Source organism: Camellia sinensis, chromosome 7, assembly GCF_055761805.1.
Source record: "Camellia sinensis isolate YWXY chromosome 7, ASM5576180v1, whole genome shotgun sequence".
NCBI classification, from domain to species: domain Eukaryota; kingdom Viridiplantae; phylum Streptophyta; class Magnoliopsida; order Ericales; family Theaceae; genus Camellia; species Camellia sinensis.
The window spans coordinates 194,895,794-194,918,012 of NC_138967.1; the positions used below are offsets into that span (position 1 = coordinate 194,895,794).

At 33.1% G+C, this 22,219-nt stretch overlaps 3 protein-coding genes across 3 annotated transcripts; 2 read left to right on the forward strand and 1 right to left on the reverse strand.

Annotated features, from left to right (window-relative positions):
- Positions 1–1,489: 1,489 nt before the first annotated feature.
- Positions 1,490–2,327, forward strand: PSAG (photosystem I subunit G; the record flags this gene model as incomplete). Its single annotated transcript, XM_028196534.2, is given in 2 exon segments — positions 1,490–1,642; positions 1,644–2,327. Coding segments are annotated over 2 exon segments (624 nt in total), but the record flags the coding sequence as incomplete, so codon positions are not given.
- Positions 2,328–6,925: 4,598 nt separating this feature from the next.
- Positions 6,926–13,427, forward strand: LOC114256853 (high mobility group B protein 10). The gene is made up of 6 exons (XM_028196535.2): positions 6,926–7,463; positions 9,899–9,977; positions 11,249–11,411; positions 11,503–11,589; positions 12,249–12,613; positions 13,008–13,427. The coding sequence occupies exons 1-6, from the start codon at positions 7,234–7,236 to the stop codon at positions 13,062–13,064; spliced, it is 981 nt and encodes a 326-aa protein (XP_028052336.2). The 5' UTR covers positions 6,926–7,233; the 3' UTR covers positions 13,065–13,427.
- A 2,845-nt stretch (positions 13,428–16,272) lies between these two features.
- Positions 16,273–18,556, reverse strand: LOC114256854 (uncharacterized). Its single transcript, XM_028196536.2, has one exon. It carries the CDS (start codon positions 18,059–18,061, stop codon positions 16,457–16,459), a length of 1,605 nt encoding a protein of 534 aa, XP_028052337.1. The 5' UTR covers positions 18,062–18,556; the 3' UTR covers positions 16,273–16,456.
- Positions 18,557–22,219: the final 3,663 nt, after the last annotated feature.

A 22,219-nucleotide genomic window follows, 5' to 3' on the forward strand; every position in this document is an offset into this window, starting at 1 on the left:
TTATTAAAATATATAATTTTTTTTTTATTGTTTTTGTGCTTTATTCTTTCTTTTTAGCTGCACCCATTATGTATGATTATTATTATTATTATTTAAAATTTTTTTTTGTGTTTCGATGAAATTTAGTGTGCTCTTTTAATAGTCCTCTTTTTTTCTTTGTTTTGGGCGCCAATCTCTTGATTTTTTTTTTTTTAATTACAACTCTACAAACACAAAATTAATTTTATCTTCACCCCTAACCTACTTAACTTAATCCTAACCCAACCCCTCGCACCACCACCGGCTTTGACTACGTTTTCAACCCTTGTCCGCCTCTACCTGCCACTATTGTCCCTCTCCAGTCCTTTGCCTCTCTCTACCTCATCATGTCACCTTCTTTTCCTCGCCACTCTTTGGCTCATACCTTTCACAGTCCTAATACTCTCTGCCCTTCTCTATTTCTATCATCTTCAACTTTAACCTTAACCCAAGCCCTTCCACCACCACCAATTTTGACGACCCTTCCTACAACCCCTCGTCGGCTTTTACCTACCACTATTGTCCCTTTCTAACTCTTCTCTACTTCCTTTCACCCTTCCCTGTGAACTCTTTTCCTTGTTACTCTTTAGCCCATCTCCTTCGCAGCTCTTCCTTAACACCTTTTGCCCCTCTCTATCCTTGACCTCCTTAACTTTAACCCTAACCTAGCCCCTTTCACCACTATGAGCTCCGACTATCCTTTTTAGTCCCTCTCCTCTCCTCATTTGCCCTAAACTCGCCACTATTATCTTTTCCTTCCCTTTTCCCTCATTGTCATCTCCTTTTTCTCGTCATTCTTTTGGCCTATCCCCTTCACAACCCTTCCCTATCAGTCATGTCTATTATTAAATACAATGATAACACATCAAATAGTAAACTAAATACGTTTATTATAACATATTACTTAAAATTGTCCCTTTAGTAACCTAACTAATGACAACTTACCTTTGTTAAGTAGTTTAGAGAAAACAAATGGCCAACCTAATTTTTTGTTATTGCAATTATTCATTTGTTAAAAATAACATGTAAATAACGTCATTTCGTATCTAAACAAGTAATTTTTGTATTAGAAAGCTAAAGAATTTTTGTTTCACATTTCATTTTCTTGATATACATATCTGATTATAAAATCGAATACAACTTTCTCACATAAATAAAAAAATATGTAAATTTCAAATTATATCAAACAACAGTGATTTAGACCCCTCCAACTTCAACCCCCACCACCCCCACACACACCCCCTCCAACTTCAACCCCCACCACCCCCACACACACGTGATGGGTGGTGATTGGAGGAGAAAAAAAAAAAGAAAAAGAAAAAGAAAAAGAAAAAGTGATCAATCAAAAAAGAAAATGGGTCAAAGGGGTGAGGGGAAAGGGGTTTCAATCTTTATTTTTTATTTACGTTTGATGGCATAGCATTAAGGTAGTAAAAGGGCCAAAAATCTCTAATCCAGAAAGAACCAATAAAAAGAAGCCAACTCAACACGCAAAATCTTCTCCCTCTCATTCCCCTCCTCACAATCTACAACATCTCTTCTTCCCCAAACCACCATCAAAATAAACATCATCATCTTTCTATCTTCACTCTCCTCACACAAATCTCATCCCCAAACATACCCTCTCTCTCTCTCTCTCTCTCTCTCTCTCTCTCACCATGGCCTCCTCTACCCTGTTCTCACCACCCACCTTCCAAGGCCTCAGACCCACCACCAAATCCCCACTCTCCCTCACCAAATCCATATCCACCGTCAAATTCACCCCCAAAAAACGATGCAGCGGCGCCATTAAAGCCGAATTGAACACATCTCTGGTCATCAGTCTCAGCACTGGTCTGTCCCTGTTTTTGGGCAGGTTCGTGTTCTTCAATTTCCAGAGAGAGAATGTGGCCAAACAGGTTCCCGAACAGAACGGTATGACCCATTTCGAAGCTGGTGATTCTCGAGCCAAAGAGTATGTGAGTCTCCTCAAATCCAACGACCCAGTTGGGTTCAACATCGTCGATGTCTTGGCTTGGGGTTCCATTGGACACATCGTTGCTTACTATATACTTGCTACCTCTAGCAATGGATATGATCCCAAGTTCTTTGGATGAATTTGAATTTGAATTTGAATTTGAATTTGGATTGTTGTTGGGTTGTGCTAGTAATTCATGTGTATAGGTGGGGAGGCTACAATTTTCTTGTTTGTTCTTCATTTTTCGAATTAATTTGAAGCTTTGCTGTGTTGTGTTGTGTTGTGTTTGGTGTGTATGTGTTTGTTTTTGTTCTGCTAATGGGTTATATATCAAGACTCCATTTTCTTCTGATTTGAAGAGCTCAGTTTATTGAAAATTAAAAATTGTAGAAATTAAAAATATCTTTTCCTCAATTTTTAGATAATCAGGTTTATAATGGTGATAGTTGGTGGAGTGGTAAAAATTTGAGAATCAAATTTAAAGCCGAGTTTAAGTTATTCTAAGTTCCATTTGCTGAGTAAGGTTTTTAGTTAAAAAAATTATTATAAATTGTTACATTATTATTATTATTTTTTTTATATATATATATTTTTTACAAAATATTAAAATATCAATTAAAATAATCAATTTCTAAATGATATCTAAGTGCCATTAGAAATTTGCCCGATTACTAATTTGAGAGATTATGAAATTGAGAAAATGGATGCACAAACTAGCTCAAAACACTGAGCAAGGATCCTCTAGAGTGATTTTTCTCTAAAGTTTCCTAGAGTGTTACATTGTATGGTTGAGATTTACTGGCAAGTCACATCAATTTTTCTGATGTGACTTACCAGTAAATCTCAACCACACAATGTAGCACTCTAGGAAACTTTAGGGAAATTTCACTCTAGAGGATCCTTAGTGCAAAACACTCTTCTAATGAAATTGAGATGTTAATAAGGCCAAGTTTGGGATGTTCCAAAAAAGTCAAAAAGCTAAAAAGTTACTCAAAAAGTTAAAAAGTTAACACTATTCACCAAAAGTCAACAATTACGGCTGCACAACTCCCAATTCAAATTTTTCCCTTCAAATCAATTTTTACAATTTTTTATTACACATTTTCCAATAAAAAGTCAAAAAGTTAACCCAAACATCCATATTTTCAACCTCAATTTTTTAGTCCAAAAAGACAAAAAGTGCACTTATTTAGTCTTCCCAAACTTGGCCTTAATAGGTGGGCGCTTCTATTTGCAAACCACCTATTCTCTCAATTCACACTATTATCTCAATTTTTTTAATTATTATTATATCCTCTAATTAAATTACTTACACACCCCTCACTCTCTCTCAATTTACCATTGTCGACTGCCACCTCCTCCCAACCCCACGACCGTCGGCTGCCACCTCCTCCAATCCCATCAACACCGGTTGCCACCCCTCACCTGCAATAGCATCATTTCCACCCATATCAACCCCACCACTGCCGGTTGCCATGTACCCCACTTCCACTGCCTCTCCCGTTGCCCATGACCTATCGTACCATCTTCGCTCTGCAACAACTCTCCAGCGCCTCCTTTGGCGAACCTCTCCCATTGCGACCTCTCATTCTCTTCTTCGCTTGCTCGCTCTCTTTTTCTCTCTCTTTCTCTCTTTATTCGATTGATCATTCATCGATCTTAGTCAATCGTGAGGGTTGGGAGTGGCAGTCACTAGGGCTACGGTAATGGCGAGGTGTAGTTGTGGAGATGTCAAAGTGGGGCGAAATTAAGGCAAGGAAGGGTTAAAGGAGTCTGGAGGAGGGACGGTGGCAGTCGGGATAAGTTGTGGAGGGTGGGTGAGGGCGGGAGCGGGTCGTCAGATCTGGTGGTAGCCGGGTTGGAGGTGTGAACTAGAAATAGTGTGTATTGAGGTAAATTATGGTATGTAAATTGAATCTCCCTTAATAGACATATTAATTACAAAAATAACCTTACATTTTATCATTATCTTCAAAGGAATGGTTAAAAAAGGCTTGTTAGAGATTTTAGCCAATGTAATTTTAATTTTGAGCCTCCAATGGGCTGATTGTTGGGTTAACTACTTTACCATCTTACCTTTTCCCTAGTTACAATTGAAGAGTCACAGAGGCTTTGCAAATAAATATGTATGTATATATATTTGATTTTTGTATATTTATGTCTTGGATTTTGGATTTTATATATTTTTATATATGTATATGTAGCAATTTTGCATGTTCTTTCAATTTTGTTTGATGAATTACGGAATAATTTATTTTGTATTTTGTATTTTTTTTTCTCATTCTACAAGTTTTGTATGTTTGTATGACAAATTTATTATTATTGCAAATTTACTTTAGTAAAATATTAGCAATTAGTATTTTTTGTTTTTAAAATTAGTTAAATTAGATTGAATGATTAGCTAAGATAAAGAGTGTGGTTAGAGAACGCAATAACTAAAGTAATTAGATAAAATAAAGAGTGTATTTTTTTCGTACTTTAACTTGTAAAAAGTAGAGAGTGTGGTTGAAGTTGCTCTTATATTCCAACCATTGTTATAATATGCGCGCAAAACAACACGACATTAATTAACATAACAAATTATAAAAATAAAGAAAATGTTATGGATTCTAAATAATTTAGCAAATTTTCTATCAAATCTCTTACATAGGTGTGAGACTCACACAAACTTACATGTGTGTGAATTTACACCTATTTAAGAAATTTGATAAAAAATTTAATAATAACATAACCGTAAAAATAACCTTACATTTCATTATTTTTACATTTCCAACGCCACACTGACTTCTCCACACTTTTCCTTCCACGCTATAATTCATCTTTGTTTTTTTTTTCTTAATTTTTTTTTGAAAAGAATAATATTATATGCACTAATTAATATATTAACTAGTGTATCAATTGATGATATGACATAATTTAAGAGGTTTTTAGTATTTGTAATTTGAATAATGCTATATGCACCAATTATGATACCAATTAGTGTATCAATCGACGATGTGACATAATTTAAGAAATCTTTGGTATTTGTAATTTATATAATGAATGAGATTAATAAAAATGCCATAACATATGTTGGTACACTAATTAGTACATTAATTGGTGCATGTAACACCGCCATTTTGAAAATCCACAACTAAAATAGTAAAAGAAAAAGGGCTGAGACAGGGAATAATTACTCCATCTAATATAAAACATCATAAATTCGTGGTGATTCATTGATGAAATAGGAGTCACAATCCCAATAAATGGCTCAAAGTAACGGTAATTACATTTATGCAAAATCAATATACAAATTGATTTTTCACATGTATTTTCTCAAAGACCTAACAAAAATTGTTTTTGCACGCGTTGTAGGACTATTTGGTCAGGTGCAACTTGGGCAGGCTCAATTTGAGCATTTTAAATCTAACTTGAATTTTTTTAGGGCTTGGACAAGATGTTTTCAAATTTGGTATGAGTTTGGATAAAAATTCAGAAACCCGAATTAAATTTGGACGGGCTTGGACAAAGACGTTAAACAACCTGAGCAATCCGAAACTCGAATTATACATATATAGATATATAAAAATATTAAATATATATAAATTATTAGTCATTATATGATATTAAAATAATTTAGATTATTAAATCATATTAAATATATATTATATATACAAATAACATAAAATCTTACTTTTTTTTTTTAATTTTCACTCATAAATTGTAAAGATTACTATAGCGGCATCTCTCGTATATTATATAAATTATTTATTTTGCTGATATTAATGATTTTCTATATAAAAAAAATATAAATGGAGTCAACTTTTGTTAATTTAATAATGTAGTTACAAAAAAAAAAAAAAATTTGAAATTTATTTACAATTTAGGCAACTCGGATTTAACTCGGGTCGGGCTTGGGCAGACAATCTTGGGTTACACTTCCGGCTTGGGCAGGTCTGGGCAGATCTCAGTACAACTTGAACTGGACTTGGACAACATCCCAACCCGACTAAACCTGCCCGAATTGCATCCCTACTATTTGGTGGTGACGGTGAGATGGTTAGGATTGTTGAGTTTGGGATATCAATTTGGGTTGGATATCAATTTGGGCAACAATGATTTAGACCAGTAAAAAATACACCACTAATAACACTAATGCATTGAGAATGGTAAAAAAAAAAAGATAAAAAAAAGAAACAAGACATAGAAAGTGGGCGGGACCCACTGCCACATCATTAGTGATCCTTCTAGTGCTCCATTTTTAGTGCTCCCAAGTATTTTTCCAATTTGGGTATGGGCGTGGGTTTTGAATATGATTTTTGGTTTTGTATTGGTACTTAGATGGCAATTTTATTAAATTTTGAACAATAGTTATAACTTAGGCTAAATTGGCGACGTTGAAATAGTTTAGTGTTGAAATTAAATAAAAATAAATTTGATGAGCCAAAAATAAGAATTCATTATTATTTAGGCAAGAAAGTGTTATTCACTTAAAATGTTAACCACGGTAAAGCAAAAACTACAATAAAACACAATTAAAATTTAAATAATTAATTATTACAAGTAGAATATGAGAAATTAAAATAAAACTTAAACAAAAATTAAAAGATAATTATTATTTACAAAATCAATTATATAAAATTAATTTAAATGTTAATTTTTCTATATGCACATAATATAATATTTTGTAATATACTTTTATTAATTTAAAATTATTCATAAAATATATAACAACTAGCTTTACCCGCTTTGTTAGGTGATTAATTTTAAAATTTTAAAATTAATCAAGCTCTGCGTGATCTACATACCTAACTAAATTAAAAAAAAAATACAACCTAGTAAAATTTTTTAACAAAATTTATATATTAATAAACAAATTTATAATTTTATTTATTAATATTTATAAAATTTATCATTAATTTATAATTATTTTTTTTTATAAAATAGCATTGAGGATTTATTTTTTTTTCAAAAAAAAACCCTTCATCCACTTTGTGTAATATAAAGAGACACCCACTACCCTAACCTCCATATTTATTACAACAAATCCATATATAATATAGGTTTGTAGTGTTATCAAAATCAAATTAGACATTCAAAAGAAAACATTTATTATAGTATATTTTTTTCTCTTTATGAGAAGATGAAATTTTTTCTATGATCCATTTCAATTAATCAAATTTCATCAATATACACACTATGTAATCCATCTTTATATAGATGCACATATAGATAGGTTGATTATATCTATAATCCCTTGTTTTTACCTCTGATTAAAAATGTCAACCGGTTCGTCCAACGACCCAAGCCCCAACAACACTGAAACCGCTATAGTTTATCATCCCTCATCTTCATACAACGAGGCTTCAAATGGCCAATCTCACACTAGCTTCAACTACCAGAAGTCTTATCCTCCCGCTGAGGCTGAATTTGATGAAATCGCTCAAAACCCAGAAATTTTCCTGGAAAAACTCAAGGGTTTTCATGGATCTTTCGGTACCAAGTTTAAGTAAGTTGTGGGTTTCTTTTAATTTGTTCTTTTTTCCTTTTTGAGTTGTGGGTTTCTTCTAATTTGTTCTGATTTTCTTTTTGAGTTGTGGGTTTGATTTGAGGTTGATATTTGTCAATGTTTCGACATTGATTTGTTATCGCATCCCTCTCTACTAATTGATTTTGTGTATGATTCATCTATGTATGTGTGTGTGTGTGTTTGCATTTGAATGTCTGAAGTGATTGATGAAATTAGATTACTTTAAATTGATGGGTTAATTAGTCATGATACTTTAACCTGAAAAAAAATAAGAAGTTAAATTGTATTGCTCATAGTTTAATTAGGATTGTGCTGATATTTATCATTGAAATACCAACAAAAACTAGAGTTCAGAATTAAAAAAAATTCATTTCGTGGGAAATTGGAACGAAACTTTAGTGGAATACCAAAACTAATGTTTTCACCGAAGCCCATAGAAACGCACCATAATACTATGAAACATACCTCCTAGATACCGAGCTGTTCTGACACTTATTAGGATCTTCAACAATGGCCATTTCCATTTGTCATTTTTTGTTGAAAGAAAAGATTTTAGAACAAAGAAAAATATTTTATTTCTTAGAGAATCTGAAATTTTTTGAAAAGGAGAATATGGAATTTCCGGGTTTGTTTTCAGAGTTGCCCTTTAAGTTTATTTGTGAGATTTGCTAATGAGTGTACTTACCTCTATTACTTGCAAGAGTTGCTTCCTTACTACGACCCCATTTTCAATTCAATATCAATAGTCAGTTCTATGAATGATTCATGTTCTATTAATCTGGAGCAATTTCGGCTAAAGCAGAACATGTTTCCTGCGGTGAATTGTGTGTGTGTGTGTTTTTTTATTTTATTTTAAAATTGAAGTTCTGTATGTTGCTTTGTTTTGTGATATTTAATTGCAGCTCATATGCTGTTTGCATCTCTGTATGATATGTGTCCCGTAAATGCTGTGATTAATGTCTATAATATAGCCACAGCTTGAGAAACTGGTCGGTTATTTCCTGTCGTTTATGCATCTTCATAATTTTATTGTTTGGCATAACTAGTTAAAGATAATCCATTACCGTTTCAGAATTGTAGAAGAAATGGATTTGTTATCCTTGCTATCCTTGCCCAACTACAAAAAAATGCCTGTTCCATAGGAATTTTCTAAAAAATTGTGAAGTAGGCATGTTTTTGACAGTTTAGGAGTCAGGTACAGAGCCATAGTAATGCAATACAAGGTCGTCAAGGAAACTGTGACCTCACAACTTTCCTAGTAAAGAAGTTCCTGCTTTGGTAAATGAGGAAAAGTGGATTGACCTCTGCAAAGTTGTTGCCTTGTGGTCTCAATAAAGCTACAAACACTAATTGGGGTACTAATAGTTTACTATCTCTTGACGTGGCATTGACACCTCAACACTGTGGGTCCACTCACTTGTCCCACTCTCTTGTTTACATAACCTATCTCCCTTGTGTCTTTTGTTTCCTCTTTCACACAAAACAAAACCTAACTCTCAAAACACAGCAAAATGAAAACTCTCGATACAAAGTTCTCTCATTTGAAAAAAAAAAAGTGCTCCAAGTTTCATGACTTCATTTTGAGATATGGTAATAGTAAGGCTATACAGATGTTCTACAAAGCAATAAGAAGAAGCAGAAGAAGAAATTGGAATACCTACGCTAGAGTGATCACCGTAATGCCCAAATCCCATCATCCAAACCCAAACTTAATTTAAAATAAAATGAAAGAGAAAGTGGGAGGGTTTTGGGAGGGCGGTGGAGACCACAAGGAAATGGGGGGGCTTGGAACTTGGAAGTGCAGTGACGTAGAAGGTTTCTTGATTGTATTTTGTGAGTGGGTTCTCTTTTGTGTGAGAGATACAAATGTGTGCGGCCATGGTGTTGAGGTGGCAATGGCACATATGTAGTTAGTTAGTAAACCAGCTAGTGTTTGTAGCTCCATTATTACTCCCATTTTATGTGGCCTAGTTGACGTTACACAAATTTCAAAGGAAGCATCTTTGAATGATAAATTTACAAAAATGTTCTTGTCTTGCTTGAATAAATTTTTGGGAATTGAAATTAGATTTAAATTTAAATTTAAAATGGGTATTACCATAAAGTGATTGTCAAAATTTTAAACATTCAAAATAAGGCGAATGGGACTTTAAAAAATGGAATAATGGACATGTGAAGAGGGAGTAATAATGGAGCAATAAACTATATTCACACTATCATGCCTTTTGGTTTTATGGTGTACTTGTTGCCATGATTTAACCTTATATCATGCTGCATGACATTTAACCTGCGTGTTTCTCCTCCAGCTTGCATAAATATGCATGTGAAAGAAAAAAAGGGATAAGGCACATAAAGATATGAATAAGCATGAAGATTCCGGTTTATATTCTTTGTTTCCATTTATTTTTTTTCAGGGTTCCTACTATGGGAGGAAAGGCTCTAGATCTGCATCGCCTGTTTCTAGAAGTCACATCTCGAGGTGGCATTGAAAAGGTATGAGTTATTGTTACTCCTGTAATTTGAGTCCAACATAGTCCTTTGCAGTTGGTTGTGAGTCTTGTGACAATGCCTTTGATTTTAGCCTGTAATTCTGGGGACAAGGATTGTGAGATACTAATTTTTTAAATGGCAACATGAGTATGGTATGGGTATAGGTTGTGCGTGTGCCCAAACATATCTTGATTCACTAAAAGTTCCATAAGATTCTGCCATAACTTGTTTCTTTTGTAAATAATTTAAATGAGGGAATTTACTCATGTTGGAGATGCTCTATCACATAAGTACACAAATTTTCTCTTACTGTATATTGAGAAGAAAATTTGAAACTATAGCATTTGAATTGGGTCTTACTTCTTAAACATAAAATTTTAAGAGTTAGCTAAGTTTGAGGTTGAGACATGTGCCCACACCTAACAGAGTACCCAAGCTAATGAGACATTTTTGTGTTTGTGGTTGTGTAACATTGGCTTCAATTCACTCATGCTAGAAGGATACAATTTTTAATTTTCCAAGTTTATTTTGGGCATAAGTTTATTTTTCCCACAAGTAGCATTCCTTTTTCTTTTATTGGAGGGAGGTTTTAAAAAATGAAAGCATTAACATTACACCGTGAGCAGAGAGAAAATAATGAACAAGGGAATTAAGTTATATTTGTATTAAGCCCAAGATACTTGGCAAGTTTTATTTATGCTCTATCACAAGTCCTTGATTGGAGGTGTTTTTGTGGATATATATCTGACATTATGCCTGCTTGACTACCATTATCTTGAGATATGGGTACTTGGTTACATGTATTTGGGCAAGTTATTCACAGGAAGAGTGAAAAGATATTCCCTTGTTTGAACTTGAGGTTTATTCCATGATTTGTTGGCAATAGAAAGCGTTCCGCTTTTATGTTATGCTTATGGGTAGGCTTGTTGCACTGAAGGATCTGATTAATGTAAGCACATACATGATGAGCTAGCTTAGTGATCAATCAGTGAAGTTTGATTGGGATTTTCTATTCCCAAACCCATTTTATCAGCATCAAGCCATTAAATGTCTTGAACTTCATAGTTTGATTTTGTTGATGATCTAGATGTGCTTGAGATTAGTTGACCATGTGAGCCTCATTTAAGGAATGTGTCTATGCTGCAAAAATGTGAACAGAAGACCAGATATGTACCCATTTTTCCTGTGTGTGCTTGTTTCACCATGTTTTAAAGTGTTTATTGATGTCTATGTTTGCATTGGGAAATAATCTTCTTACTGTGAACTTGTTGCAGGTTATCAACGATCGCAAATGGAAGGAAGTGATTTCGATTTTCAATTTCCCACCAACAATAACTAGTGCATCTTTTGTCTTGCGGAAGTACTATCTATCGTTGCTTTATCACTTCGAGCAGGTTTATTACTTTCGGAAAGAAGTCCTTTCCATTTCACCGGATGGTATGCCAAAATATGAGGCTTATGATATTTTTGTGGTTTTAAGTTTTCTTATAGATTAATATAGACACATTTCCATTATCCTATCCTACAGATCCTGCAAGCAGGATCCCTGTCAATGGATCAGCAGCCCCACATGTTTTTGAGGATGGTGCCACTACAAATCAATTGGCGGGTCACGGTAGGTGTGACTACCATAATATTATCTGATTTAGGAGGTGAATTAATTAGTTCACCATTCTGCTTGTAAATATACTCTCTGTAGTTACTTGTTGGGTCTAACTAAAGCCGAAAAGATGGTTCTTGTTGTTTTGGAAATGAGCTTCTTATCTCTTTTGTGTTTTTTAAAAGTCCTCAGAGTACTCAAACCTCTATGAGCACTGAACTATTTGGATGCATGTGTTACATTAGCCATGTAGTTTCTCCACAAGTAAATTGATCACCATAAGTTGAGAACGAACATGTTAAGATGGTTTGGTTATGTGATCATTGTAAATGGAGATGCTACGGGGAGGGGAAGACCTAAGCTAGCATAGCATGAGATGCTGTAGTAAAAAAAGATATTAATTTATTTAATTGAGGATATAGCCCTTGATAGGGCTGACGGCGATAAAGGATTCGTGTTGCCAACCCTACTTGATTGAGACACATGGCTTATCTTGGTTTGGCATTGTTTGATGATCTATTTGCCATCATTTGTAATTAACAACGAGAATTTGAGTTTGTAATTTGTATACCTCCTCCTACTCGTACATTTAACATCTGGTATATCAGCAGTTTAATTGGCTTATCATGTATGATTGTAACAATTATTTTCTTGTCTATGTATGTGATTTACAGTGAACTTTGTCTTGGAGCCCGGTAGTACGGTCACTGGAACCATTGATTCAAAATTTGACGTTGGGTATTTGATTACTGTCAATTTGGGCTCTGAGAAGCTGAAAGGTGTCCTGTATCAAACTCCTACCCCGTTACATGCATCTCAGAATTTTAATACTTCAGCTGCACCTCCACACCGGAACAACCACAAGAGATACCAGCTGGCATTAAGAGATCCCTCTCGGCCCCAACCAAGTAGGAGTGGATACAATTTTTTCTTTGCTGAACATTACAACAGTCTAAACTCTTTACACCAGGGGCAAGAAAAAGCCATCAGCAAGAATATTGAAGTTTTATGGAGCAGACTCACAGATGCTGAAAAACAGGTAACATAGACAGTTTGCCATTACATTATTCTGTCGTAATTTTATGATTGGAATTTCTTGTAGCTATTGGACTTACAGAATCCTATAAACTCCATAGTATTGCTAAATCCGTACCCTTAATGATTGTGTTACAACCCTCTCTTTCACATGATTGGGTCCCATGTTGTGAGAGGTGGGTTTAGTAATCTCCTATTATTTTAAGCGGTTGGAGGTGAAGCAACTACAAAAAACCATCCGGCCATACATTTTAGATGGTGGAACCCGTCATAAAAAACACAGTTTCACTTAGATTGCTCCACCTCTGTGTTCGTAGACTTATTGGTCCCATAATTATGTTGTGTGGATCTCAAGCTTCATTGGCAATTTTTTTGTAATTTTTGGTGATGCATTGCAGGTTTATGAGGACAAAGGGTTAAGAGACGAGGAGAGATACAGGAGCGAAATGTCGTAGTACAGGTTTTCCAACAATTCCAAAGATCAATAGTTTCGGAGCTTTAGGTTATTTTAGCCAAACTTGTCTATAGACATCATCATCATCTTTCTTTCTTCTTCCTTGATTGTTCTTGTTGCTATGTTGTATTTTGTGTTGTTTTGTTGCCTTTAAGCCCTTGAAATAAATAACCAGACAAACTAGCCCTTTCGCTAGAGTACTATTAGGTACTGGTGCATTTCAATAGAAGATACACAATGGAAGTGTAGGCCTGTGTCTCTCTTCTTGTGTCTGTAGCAAAGGTTGGGGCAAATTCATGTAAAATATCTGGTGAATTTCATATTTTATGAATGGGATTGCTGAATGGTGACATATTTGCTACTAGATTCGCTTCTCTCTCTCCCTCTCTCTCTGAATTCAGAACTGGTTTCCCATATCCCTTACATGGAAAACTATAGAGTCCTATGGGAAAAAGAGTTATAAAATTCTACAAATAATCCTATCATATTTGGAGGGTATACTTTTACACGGAAACAAAAACCTTCGAGAACAAATATTGGATTGGGATTTTACCCCTTCTAATTCTATATAGTTTATCATTCATAATCTTATTCAAATTAATCCATATATGAAATGAGGTCAGGGTAAATTTCCATTGGAATCCCTTCAAACAAATGTTCAAAGCTATGCGAATTTGAATTTTTATTTTTTAATATTTGTTTTCTTTTTCAGTTTTTCATTTTTTTTAAGCTAGAAAGAATAATATATATATATATATATATATATATTTTTCATGAAACAATATGTATACTAATTTCGATGACAAGTGAAGCAAATGGAGTGAGGAAGGTGGTAATGTCTGTAAATGCAAAGTTATAAAGGTGATAAGTATGTAATAAAGAGTTGCTTTCATTTGGCCTCACGAGAATGTGTCAAGAAAACAGTTGGAGCTTTCCATCTTCCACATTACCTTCACCTATAACTAGTACATGCGTAAGTAGCGGTTCAAGATTTTTGAACATTTTATATTAAATATTAAAATAAAAAATTATTTAATTGAGTCTTTGAAAAATTAAGATTTTTAAGAATATAAATTTTTTAAAATTTTCTTGTACGTCTTGGGCAATAATTTAAGTGGATCAATAGTCGAGCAATCTTGTTGAAGTCAATTTCTTTATTTCAAATCTCTTTTGTTCCCTATTTTGTGTCATCACTCTACTATAAAATGTAATAACAGCTCGAGATTTTTTGAGACCTTAGGCTGAATATAAAAATGAGCCCCTTATTTTTTTAAGAAATCTATGGCCACCAGAGAAATTGCCTAATGATTAAACTACCTCTGATAAAATAAGACTCTTAGGTATGATTGTATGATATAGAGGAGGTTGGAATAAGAAGAGACAAAGGCAACTTGACTTTTTAAGCCACTTAGCTTAGGTTATTGCCTACTGCTTCTCTCTCAATCTCATTACTTTAACAGTCTGTTTGTATTAAAGAGTTTGGCAGGAAAAGAAAAGAAAAAACAAAAACAAAAACAAAAACAAAAAAAAAAAAAAACAAAACAAAAACAAAAAAGAACTCTCATAACTTGTATGCAAATCGAAGAGGTAAAATTAGTGAGATTTAGTGAGTAATTAAAATGACTATACAAAATAATTTCAAATACCTAAATTGGCGGGTATAAAACAAAACATTAAAAATAAAAAGACACTTATACTGTAATAATAATTTTTTCTTTTCTTTTCTCAGTGAAAAATCATAATCTTTATCATTTCCTTTTTCACCTACTCATCTAAATGTTGTATAAGAACAACTTTACCATCACCATACTTTGTGTGTGTGTGTGTGTGAATCAGTTTTTTGAACTCAATAATCAAGGCTTGATGTTGGTTTTTTGTAAGTGTTTCTTCCTTCTGACTTTTTGTCCCTAGTCAAGAAGTAAGGAGAGAGAAGAAACCTCAAAACCAACAATTTTTTATTAACCCAAAAAAAATAAAAATGAAGTTGTTGATTATGTAATTAATTATTTGTTTAGGGTGACCTATGGTTTCTTCCAATTCATTCTCTTTCATATAATAATAGGAGCTTTGTAAGATAATTTTATATCCTTTATTCCTTTGTCTAAACACCTAGACCTTTTCAAATGACCCCACAAATATTATGTAGTTCTTTGTGGAATATACACCAAATCCATGAACTCTTTTGCAAGTAGCCCCCTTATTTTTATTTTATTTTATTTTTTTATTTTTATTTTTATTTTTGGTGGTGGCAAAATTTGCAAGTTGCTTTTGAGGGAGTTTCATGTCATAGTTTTAACCTTTTTCTTTTGAGTAATGAGTTGATACTTGCAAGGAAAGTTAACAAGGTGAGAGGTTGTTGTACAATGTTGACCGGTAAATCAGTGAATTTTGATATTGATAACAAAGCTCTGACATCAACATATTTACGTTCAGCTTGAAAAGCATGCCATAGAGAGCTTTATACTTTGGAAAGATTAATTTTGCTCACAATTTAAGAATGTGAACAAGTTTCATTTTGGATATTATTCATAACATATTAACTTTAAATCTACCCTTAATACTGCACTTTTAAAATAAAATTCTAATTAATTTTTCATGGTACCTAGAATTATTCAAGAAAAAAAAAAAAAAAAAAAAGAGCTCAGATAAGCACAAGATTGAACAAGAAGCTGAAATAAAGCCCCAAAGGGCCTTATTTAAAAGAACCCTATTGTATTGTATATTGCAGCTTCTTTTAACATCATCCAATCCCTACAAAAGAAACAAACAAAACCCTTTTTGGATCTTTCCTTCATCACACAGCAATCTATGAAATAACCACAAAAAAATAAAAAAGGAGAAGACCATAAAGACCCCATTAGAGAAAGGAAAAACCAAGATGGTTCCTCTATGTAACAGTGTGGCCAAGCCAAAATTTGAGGTTTTCAAAAAAGTATTGACTCTGGTCCAAAACTATACTAGAAAGTGCTGTTTGGTCCATATGCAATCTATCATGGGCTCAATTTTAATGATATGATTTATTCATATTTGTCTTCAAAGAAATAGATGACTAGTATAAATTTGAAATTAGACAATAATGTGATAAAATCATATCATAGATAAAATGCAAAGAAACTATAATATGTATGTGGGTTAAATTCATCTTGAATGTAATATGAGTCGTTCTTAACAAAAACATAAGCCACAAAGTGTCCGTGCATTTTTATGCATTTTAATTATAAATATATGGCATTATATATTGAATTAAATCATCAAAATAGAGTCTATGATAAGCTTCACGGACTCTAACAGAACTATCTGATTCACATTGCAGATGGGAGACAATCCCATTCCAAATTTTAATTCCTAGAAGATGCAAATAACTGGCAATTCTAACTGAAAACTTGACCTAACCTAAGATACTGAGTTGTACGAGGAAGAAGCAAAACCATATCCACTTCCATGTTCTTCAGAGTCCTCAACACCATCTTTATCTTCCATGGCAGGTAGCTCATTCAGATCAAACCCTAGAATCTTTTGGCCTGTCTGGCTCGCCTCGCCAGGTGACGATGTGGCTTGGCTGGACGGAGCTTCAACCGGACCAGTCCAGTGGCACCTCTTGTGACCCCCAAGCGCCTGACCCGTGGCGAAATCCTTGTTACAAATCTTGCACCGGTGAAGCGCGCTATCAGCTGGCTTCGAGCTTCCAGCTCCTTCGTTCTCCTTAGTTTCATCGGCTCGGGGAATGTCCTCAGCAGCGGCATATGAAGACTCGTCAATGGTGGTCTGACTGGTCTTGGCTTTGTTGTGGCTTGATCTATGCCCACCCAATGCTTGGTGAGTTGGGAAACACTTGTTGCAAGTGCTGCATTTGTAGTACCTATCAATTGGCCGATGAATTTGATCAATTTGTGCCAATCCCAAGTCGCTCAATTTCACCATCATCCTCTTCTTCTTCTTGATCATCGCTGATTTGTTATTATTCTTATATTTGTAATTAATGATCAGTTGTTCACTGGGTATGCTTTCATCGGAATCGGTGAAGTTAGGCTCAGTTTCCAACACTGCCTTACCTTTGCCTTTTTCCAAATTCTTCACTAGCACACTGTTCGATCCTCTCGATACTGATACATGGTGACTCATGTCAGTCGACCCAGGATGATGATCCATCGTAAAATCAACTGGCGGCTCTGACTCATCGATTATTCTTTTTCGCTTCTTCGATTCAAATACCCGATTTTTGCCCTCCGTTTCAACCTTGTTGGTCAGTGAATTGCTGTTTGTAGCCTCAACTACTACTCTATATTTATGGGTAAGCCCAGAACCCGACTCCAAATCCAATGAATCACCACTATGAGCTAGCCTCATGAGATCATCCACGGCATCTTGTAACCGCTTCTCCTCTGCCATCGTGCCAGTGGCGGCAATTAGGGCTCTGCGGCCGCGCTTGGCAGTTGCAGACCAACCCACTAAAGACTTCGTCAAATCGATCTCCTGAATCCCCATATCACTATCAATATATGACTGATTATCAGCTTTTAACTGCTCGCAATCCGATACATAGGAGGAATAAGATGAGCTGTCCTTGGCGGCCGGAGGCCGAGAAGGAGGCTGTATTCCCCTCCATTCCCTCTCCGGATGACACCTCATGTGCCCGAACAAGGACTTCATCGACGGAAAATTCTTGCTACAAATCGAACAAACGGGTTTGGAGTAACAACCACTATTGTCTTTGTCACTGTCTCCAATATTGTACTGATTCTGATTGGTTTTGAGCTCTTTGTTGTTCTGAACATGAATTCTCATGTGACCCCCCAAAGCTTTTCCAGAGCTAAACCCTTTCTTGCACACCTTACAAACCCGAGGCTCATCGTTCTTTCGCGGCCTAATCTGATCTTCTTGTTCTTCGATCTTCTGAATTTTGAGCTTTATCCATGGCTTTTCTTCACCGGAACAAACTTGTTTGTTCGATAATCCGATCACCGGAAACTGATTTTCTTGATCATGATCAGCTTCCATTGTAGAAGAAAACAAGAGCAGTTATAACTTACCAACCAGCTCAATACCCAAAAAAAAAAAAAAAGTTTCTTCAGAATCATGCAAGTGATTATTATTGTTATTTTCCTCGAAGAAGAAAAAGATAGTAAAGAAAAGAAAATCAGTGAAAAGAGGAGGTTGCGTAGCCCGAAAGAAACCAAAACGGAAAATTAGGAAGAAAGAGGAGGAAAATTTACAAACCCAACTGGGAAAATCAAGATGTGTATGTGTTTGGGTACGAGAGTGAGTCTGTGATGATGAGATATAAACCCAAACCCAAACCCAGATCAGATCAGTAATGAAATCAAGAAAAAGAAAGAAAGCTCAAAGGGTAACGAAAGGTCATCCTTAACTGCTCTGTGTGGAAATTAACTCTCACGTTCTTCACTCGTTTCTCATAATCTCTCTCTCTCTCTCTCTCTCTCTCGCTCAAACTTTTGAATTGTATTCATGGACTAGGTCTAGCTAAAAGCGCCAACTAAGAGCATCTCCAACGGTAGTAGGCATTTTACCTATCCAAATATTACTATAAAGTATATACTTTATTTTGCCTATCAATTATTTTATGTTTTTACTCCAACCATGCTCTTTATTTTAGCTATTTATCCAAATACTATTAATTTTATAGAATGCCACGTCAACAATAAAGATGGAGGGAAATGATCCTAATGATTAAATACATTTTGCCTAGCGTTGAAGGCTAGCTACATGTAGCTAGTGAATATGAGTTGAGCCAAAATGCCTAATCATATGCCTAGTGTATTGGAATTGAAAAAAGTGAATCACACTAGGCATTTTAACTAATAAGTATTATATGCCTAGTGCATTGGAGATGCTCTAAGGAAAGACTGAGAAAAAGAATTGAAGGAATTTTCTTTCTGTATTTATTTATTATTAATTTAATTAAATTTTTTTCCCATAAATAAGATAGCTACTTAAAATCTCTTACCTACCAAAAATCTCTCTTTGTAATTAATGATTTAAAATTTTCATATATTTTCCTAAAATAAAGGATTTATATTATAGACAAACTCTCCAAAATCAAAACTCATCCACCTTTAAATTTTAGTCCTTATCTCTCTTTGCATGAGTCATAACTATTTGGATAAATTACGCTCATCACTTTTCAAATTTGAAAAAGATGCTGTTAGTCTGAATTTTTAATATAGTTATACTATTATCCTTTTTAGTAAAATTAAATCAATTAAAATTAACGCTGATGGGAATAAATATACAATTCAATAGATAACAGATGGTAATATAATTTTTTTATTCATACAACTTAATTTTTATATAAATTAATATCTTAAAGGATATCAGTATAATTATGTTAAAAATATAAAATTAAGTATTTTTTAAAAAAAAATTTAAAGAAGGTAAATGTAATTTACACTATCTATTTTTATTTCCTCTATTGTAATCTCGTTTTGTGTCCATTCATTGTTAGTGAGACCAATAGAGAATGAGAGAGGTTGGCTTGTATGTATGGTACGGCCTCGTTTAGGAATAAATTTTTTTAATAATTTTTTGATTAAAATATGATATAAAAAAATTAGTATGTTTGGAATAATTTTTTAAATTTTTACGAAAAGATGTGTAAAAAGAAAATTTTTGACATTTTAATACAAATTATTGACTTTTTGATTTTTTTAACTTTTTGAATAAAAAGAGATGTTGTCAAAGCCTTAATTGTGCATTAATTTTCTTTTAACACCAAAATTAATTGCCTAATGAAACTTCTTCACCCTGCCCTACCTTCTTCCACGCGTTTTTGAACTTTGTTTCTCAACCCTTTTCCCAACTTCACCATTAAATAATGATACACTGCTTCAAAAAAAAAATAATGATACACAAAATATTTATAGAAAGAGAAAAATTAGGGATAATGAAATTTTTTTCATGAAAATGATCATGAAAGAGTTATGATCCTTGGATTACCTTGATTTGTGTGTGATGCTTTATTCTAAGTGTAATCCAAGGGTCACAAAACTTTCATAATTATTTTCATGAAAGGTTTTTCATGATACCTAGTATTGCTGTTATAGAAAATTTATATATAGAAGGATAGGATTGCATTAAGAGTTACCATTTTAAAATAAAGTGTATATTTAAAGGATATTTAATTATTAAAATCTTGTTGCGACATTATTCTAATAACATATTCTATATAAATTTTTTATAAATAAACAATTTAAGTAAATAAAAAAATTGAGTTTGTAGTAAATAAACAATTTAAGTAAATAAAACAATTTAAGTTTCACAATTCACCCACATGGTAAGGGAGTTGAGTTTGTAGTAAATAAAAAACTGATACATAATTTGGGATAATGGGTCACTGCTATGTGGTGGGCACAATAGTGACTGTTGTGTGCTTCGTGAGACCCATTTTAGATTCTATTTTAACGATTCGAACCGTTCCTTTTTTAAGAAATATTAAGTAGAACATACTTGTAAAAAATTAAATTGATCGGATATCAATAGCATATTCATCAAATCACATTTGTAGATATAAAAATGAAGTACAAATAAGATTGTAATATTAAACTGAAAACAAATGTGGTTTGATGAAAGTGCTATTGATATCCGATCAATTTGATTTTTTACAAGTGTTTTCTACTCAAAATTTTCAAAAAATAAACAGTTTAAATCATCAAAATAGGATCCAAAATGGGCCCCACAAGGGGCACAACAGTGGACGCTCCTTCCATAATTTTTCAAGTCATTGTAGATAAAATTGTGAGATTTAAATTATGGATCTCAACCATCTTGTTTGGTTCTAATTTCCTAAATTCAATTTTCTGAAATTTTTTATTTTTTATTTTTCATGTTTTTTATTTTTTATTTTTAGTGATTTTTAAAAATATTTAAGCAATTTTTATTTTTATTTTTTAGATACACTTAATATAAATATAATTAAAAAATATAATATTTGTGAAAAAAATCTTTAAAAAATTCACTAAATACCAAGAACATAAAAAAAAAAATACAGAGATTCAGTACATTTTCGTATTCTTGTATATTTATTAATTTTTTTTATAAATATTTTACTTTTTAGACACATCTAAATTGGGTACATTTAAAAAGTAAAAAAATTAACTTAAAATATTAAAAAAATTTATTAAAAATAAAAATATATAAAAAATAAAAACTCAATTTTTAAAAAATTGTAACCAAAATAAATAGTAAATATTTCTCATCTAGTTGGCATGCAACAAATTAATGAGAGGGATATTTAAGGTAAAAAAGGGTCCATCCTATGCATGATAATGCATGCAAGTTCAGTCCTCCTTTGGCATTAGTTTTTTTAATTGGCTTTTTTGTGTTTTGCTTGATTTTTTTAGTCTCGTTTGGTTTGTTTTTTTATTTTTATTTTTTTAACTTTTGTAAGAAAAAAAGTGTAATAATTATAATTTAGATGTGATATTTTATCTTATTGATTTATATAACCAATTTTTTTTTAATACTTTTTTAATCAAAAATCAAATGCCAAATAAAGCTTGTGGAAAGGTTGAAATCCCTGCCACCAAATTAATCAACATCTTAGACAGCTCATCCTTTTGTGTCTTATTATTTTGAATGTGTTGTGCCTTGCCACAACAAGCTGTTGTGAAGCTTGTCGGAGAATGCCTGAATTTATTTTTATAATTCGAATTGTGTATTATAAAGTTTGTCAAATAGATTACATATAATAAAAAAAAAAAATCAGATACATTAGATACTTATAACCCTATAACATGGCCATATTTGTTTTAAATAAAAATAAACGATTGGAATAATTTTGACAATTTTTTTAAAAATAATTAAGATTGATCGTAAGGTTAAATATGTCTGATTAAACTGAATTTTTTTATGAATAATATACTCAATAAACCTTGCAATATAAATAGTTCAGATTCTCTGAAGAAAAAAAAAACTTGGGACACACTCCCAACAAGGCCTCACAACACAACTGTTGTTCCGCAAGGCACAAACACCAACCCCAATCTCGGCTGGTGCGCCCTATAAAATGTTTTCTATGAGTTCTTGTTAGGTGTGTAATTTGGACGGACTCAATCCAAGTAACCCGAATTCAGTTTGAATTTTTTTAAGGTTTACACAAGATATTTTCAAATTCGGTACGGATATGAGAAAAAATTCAGA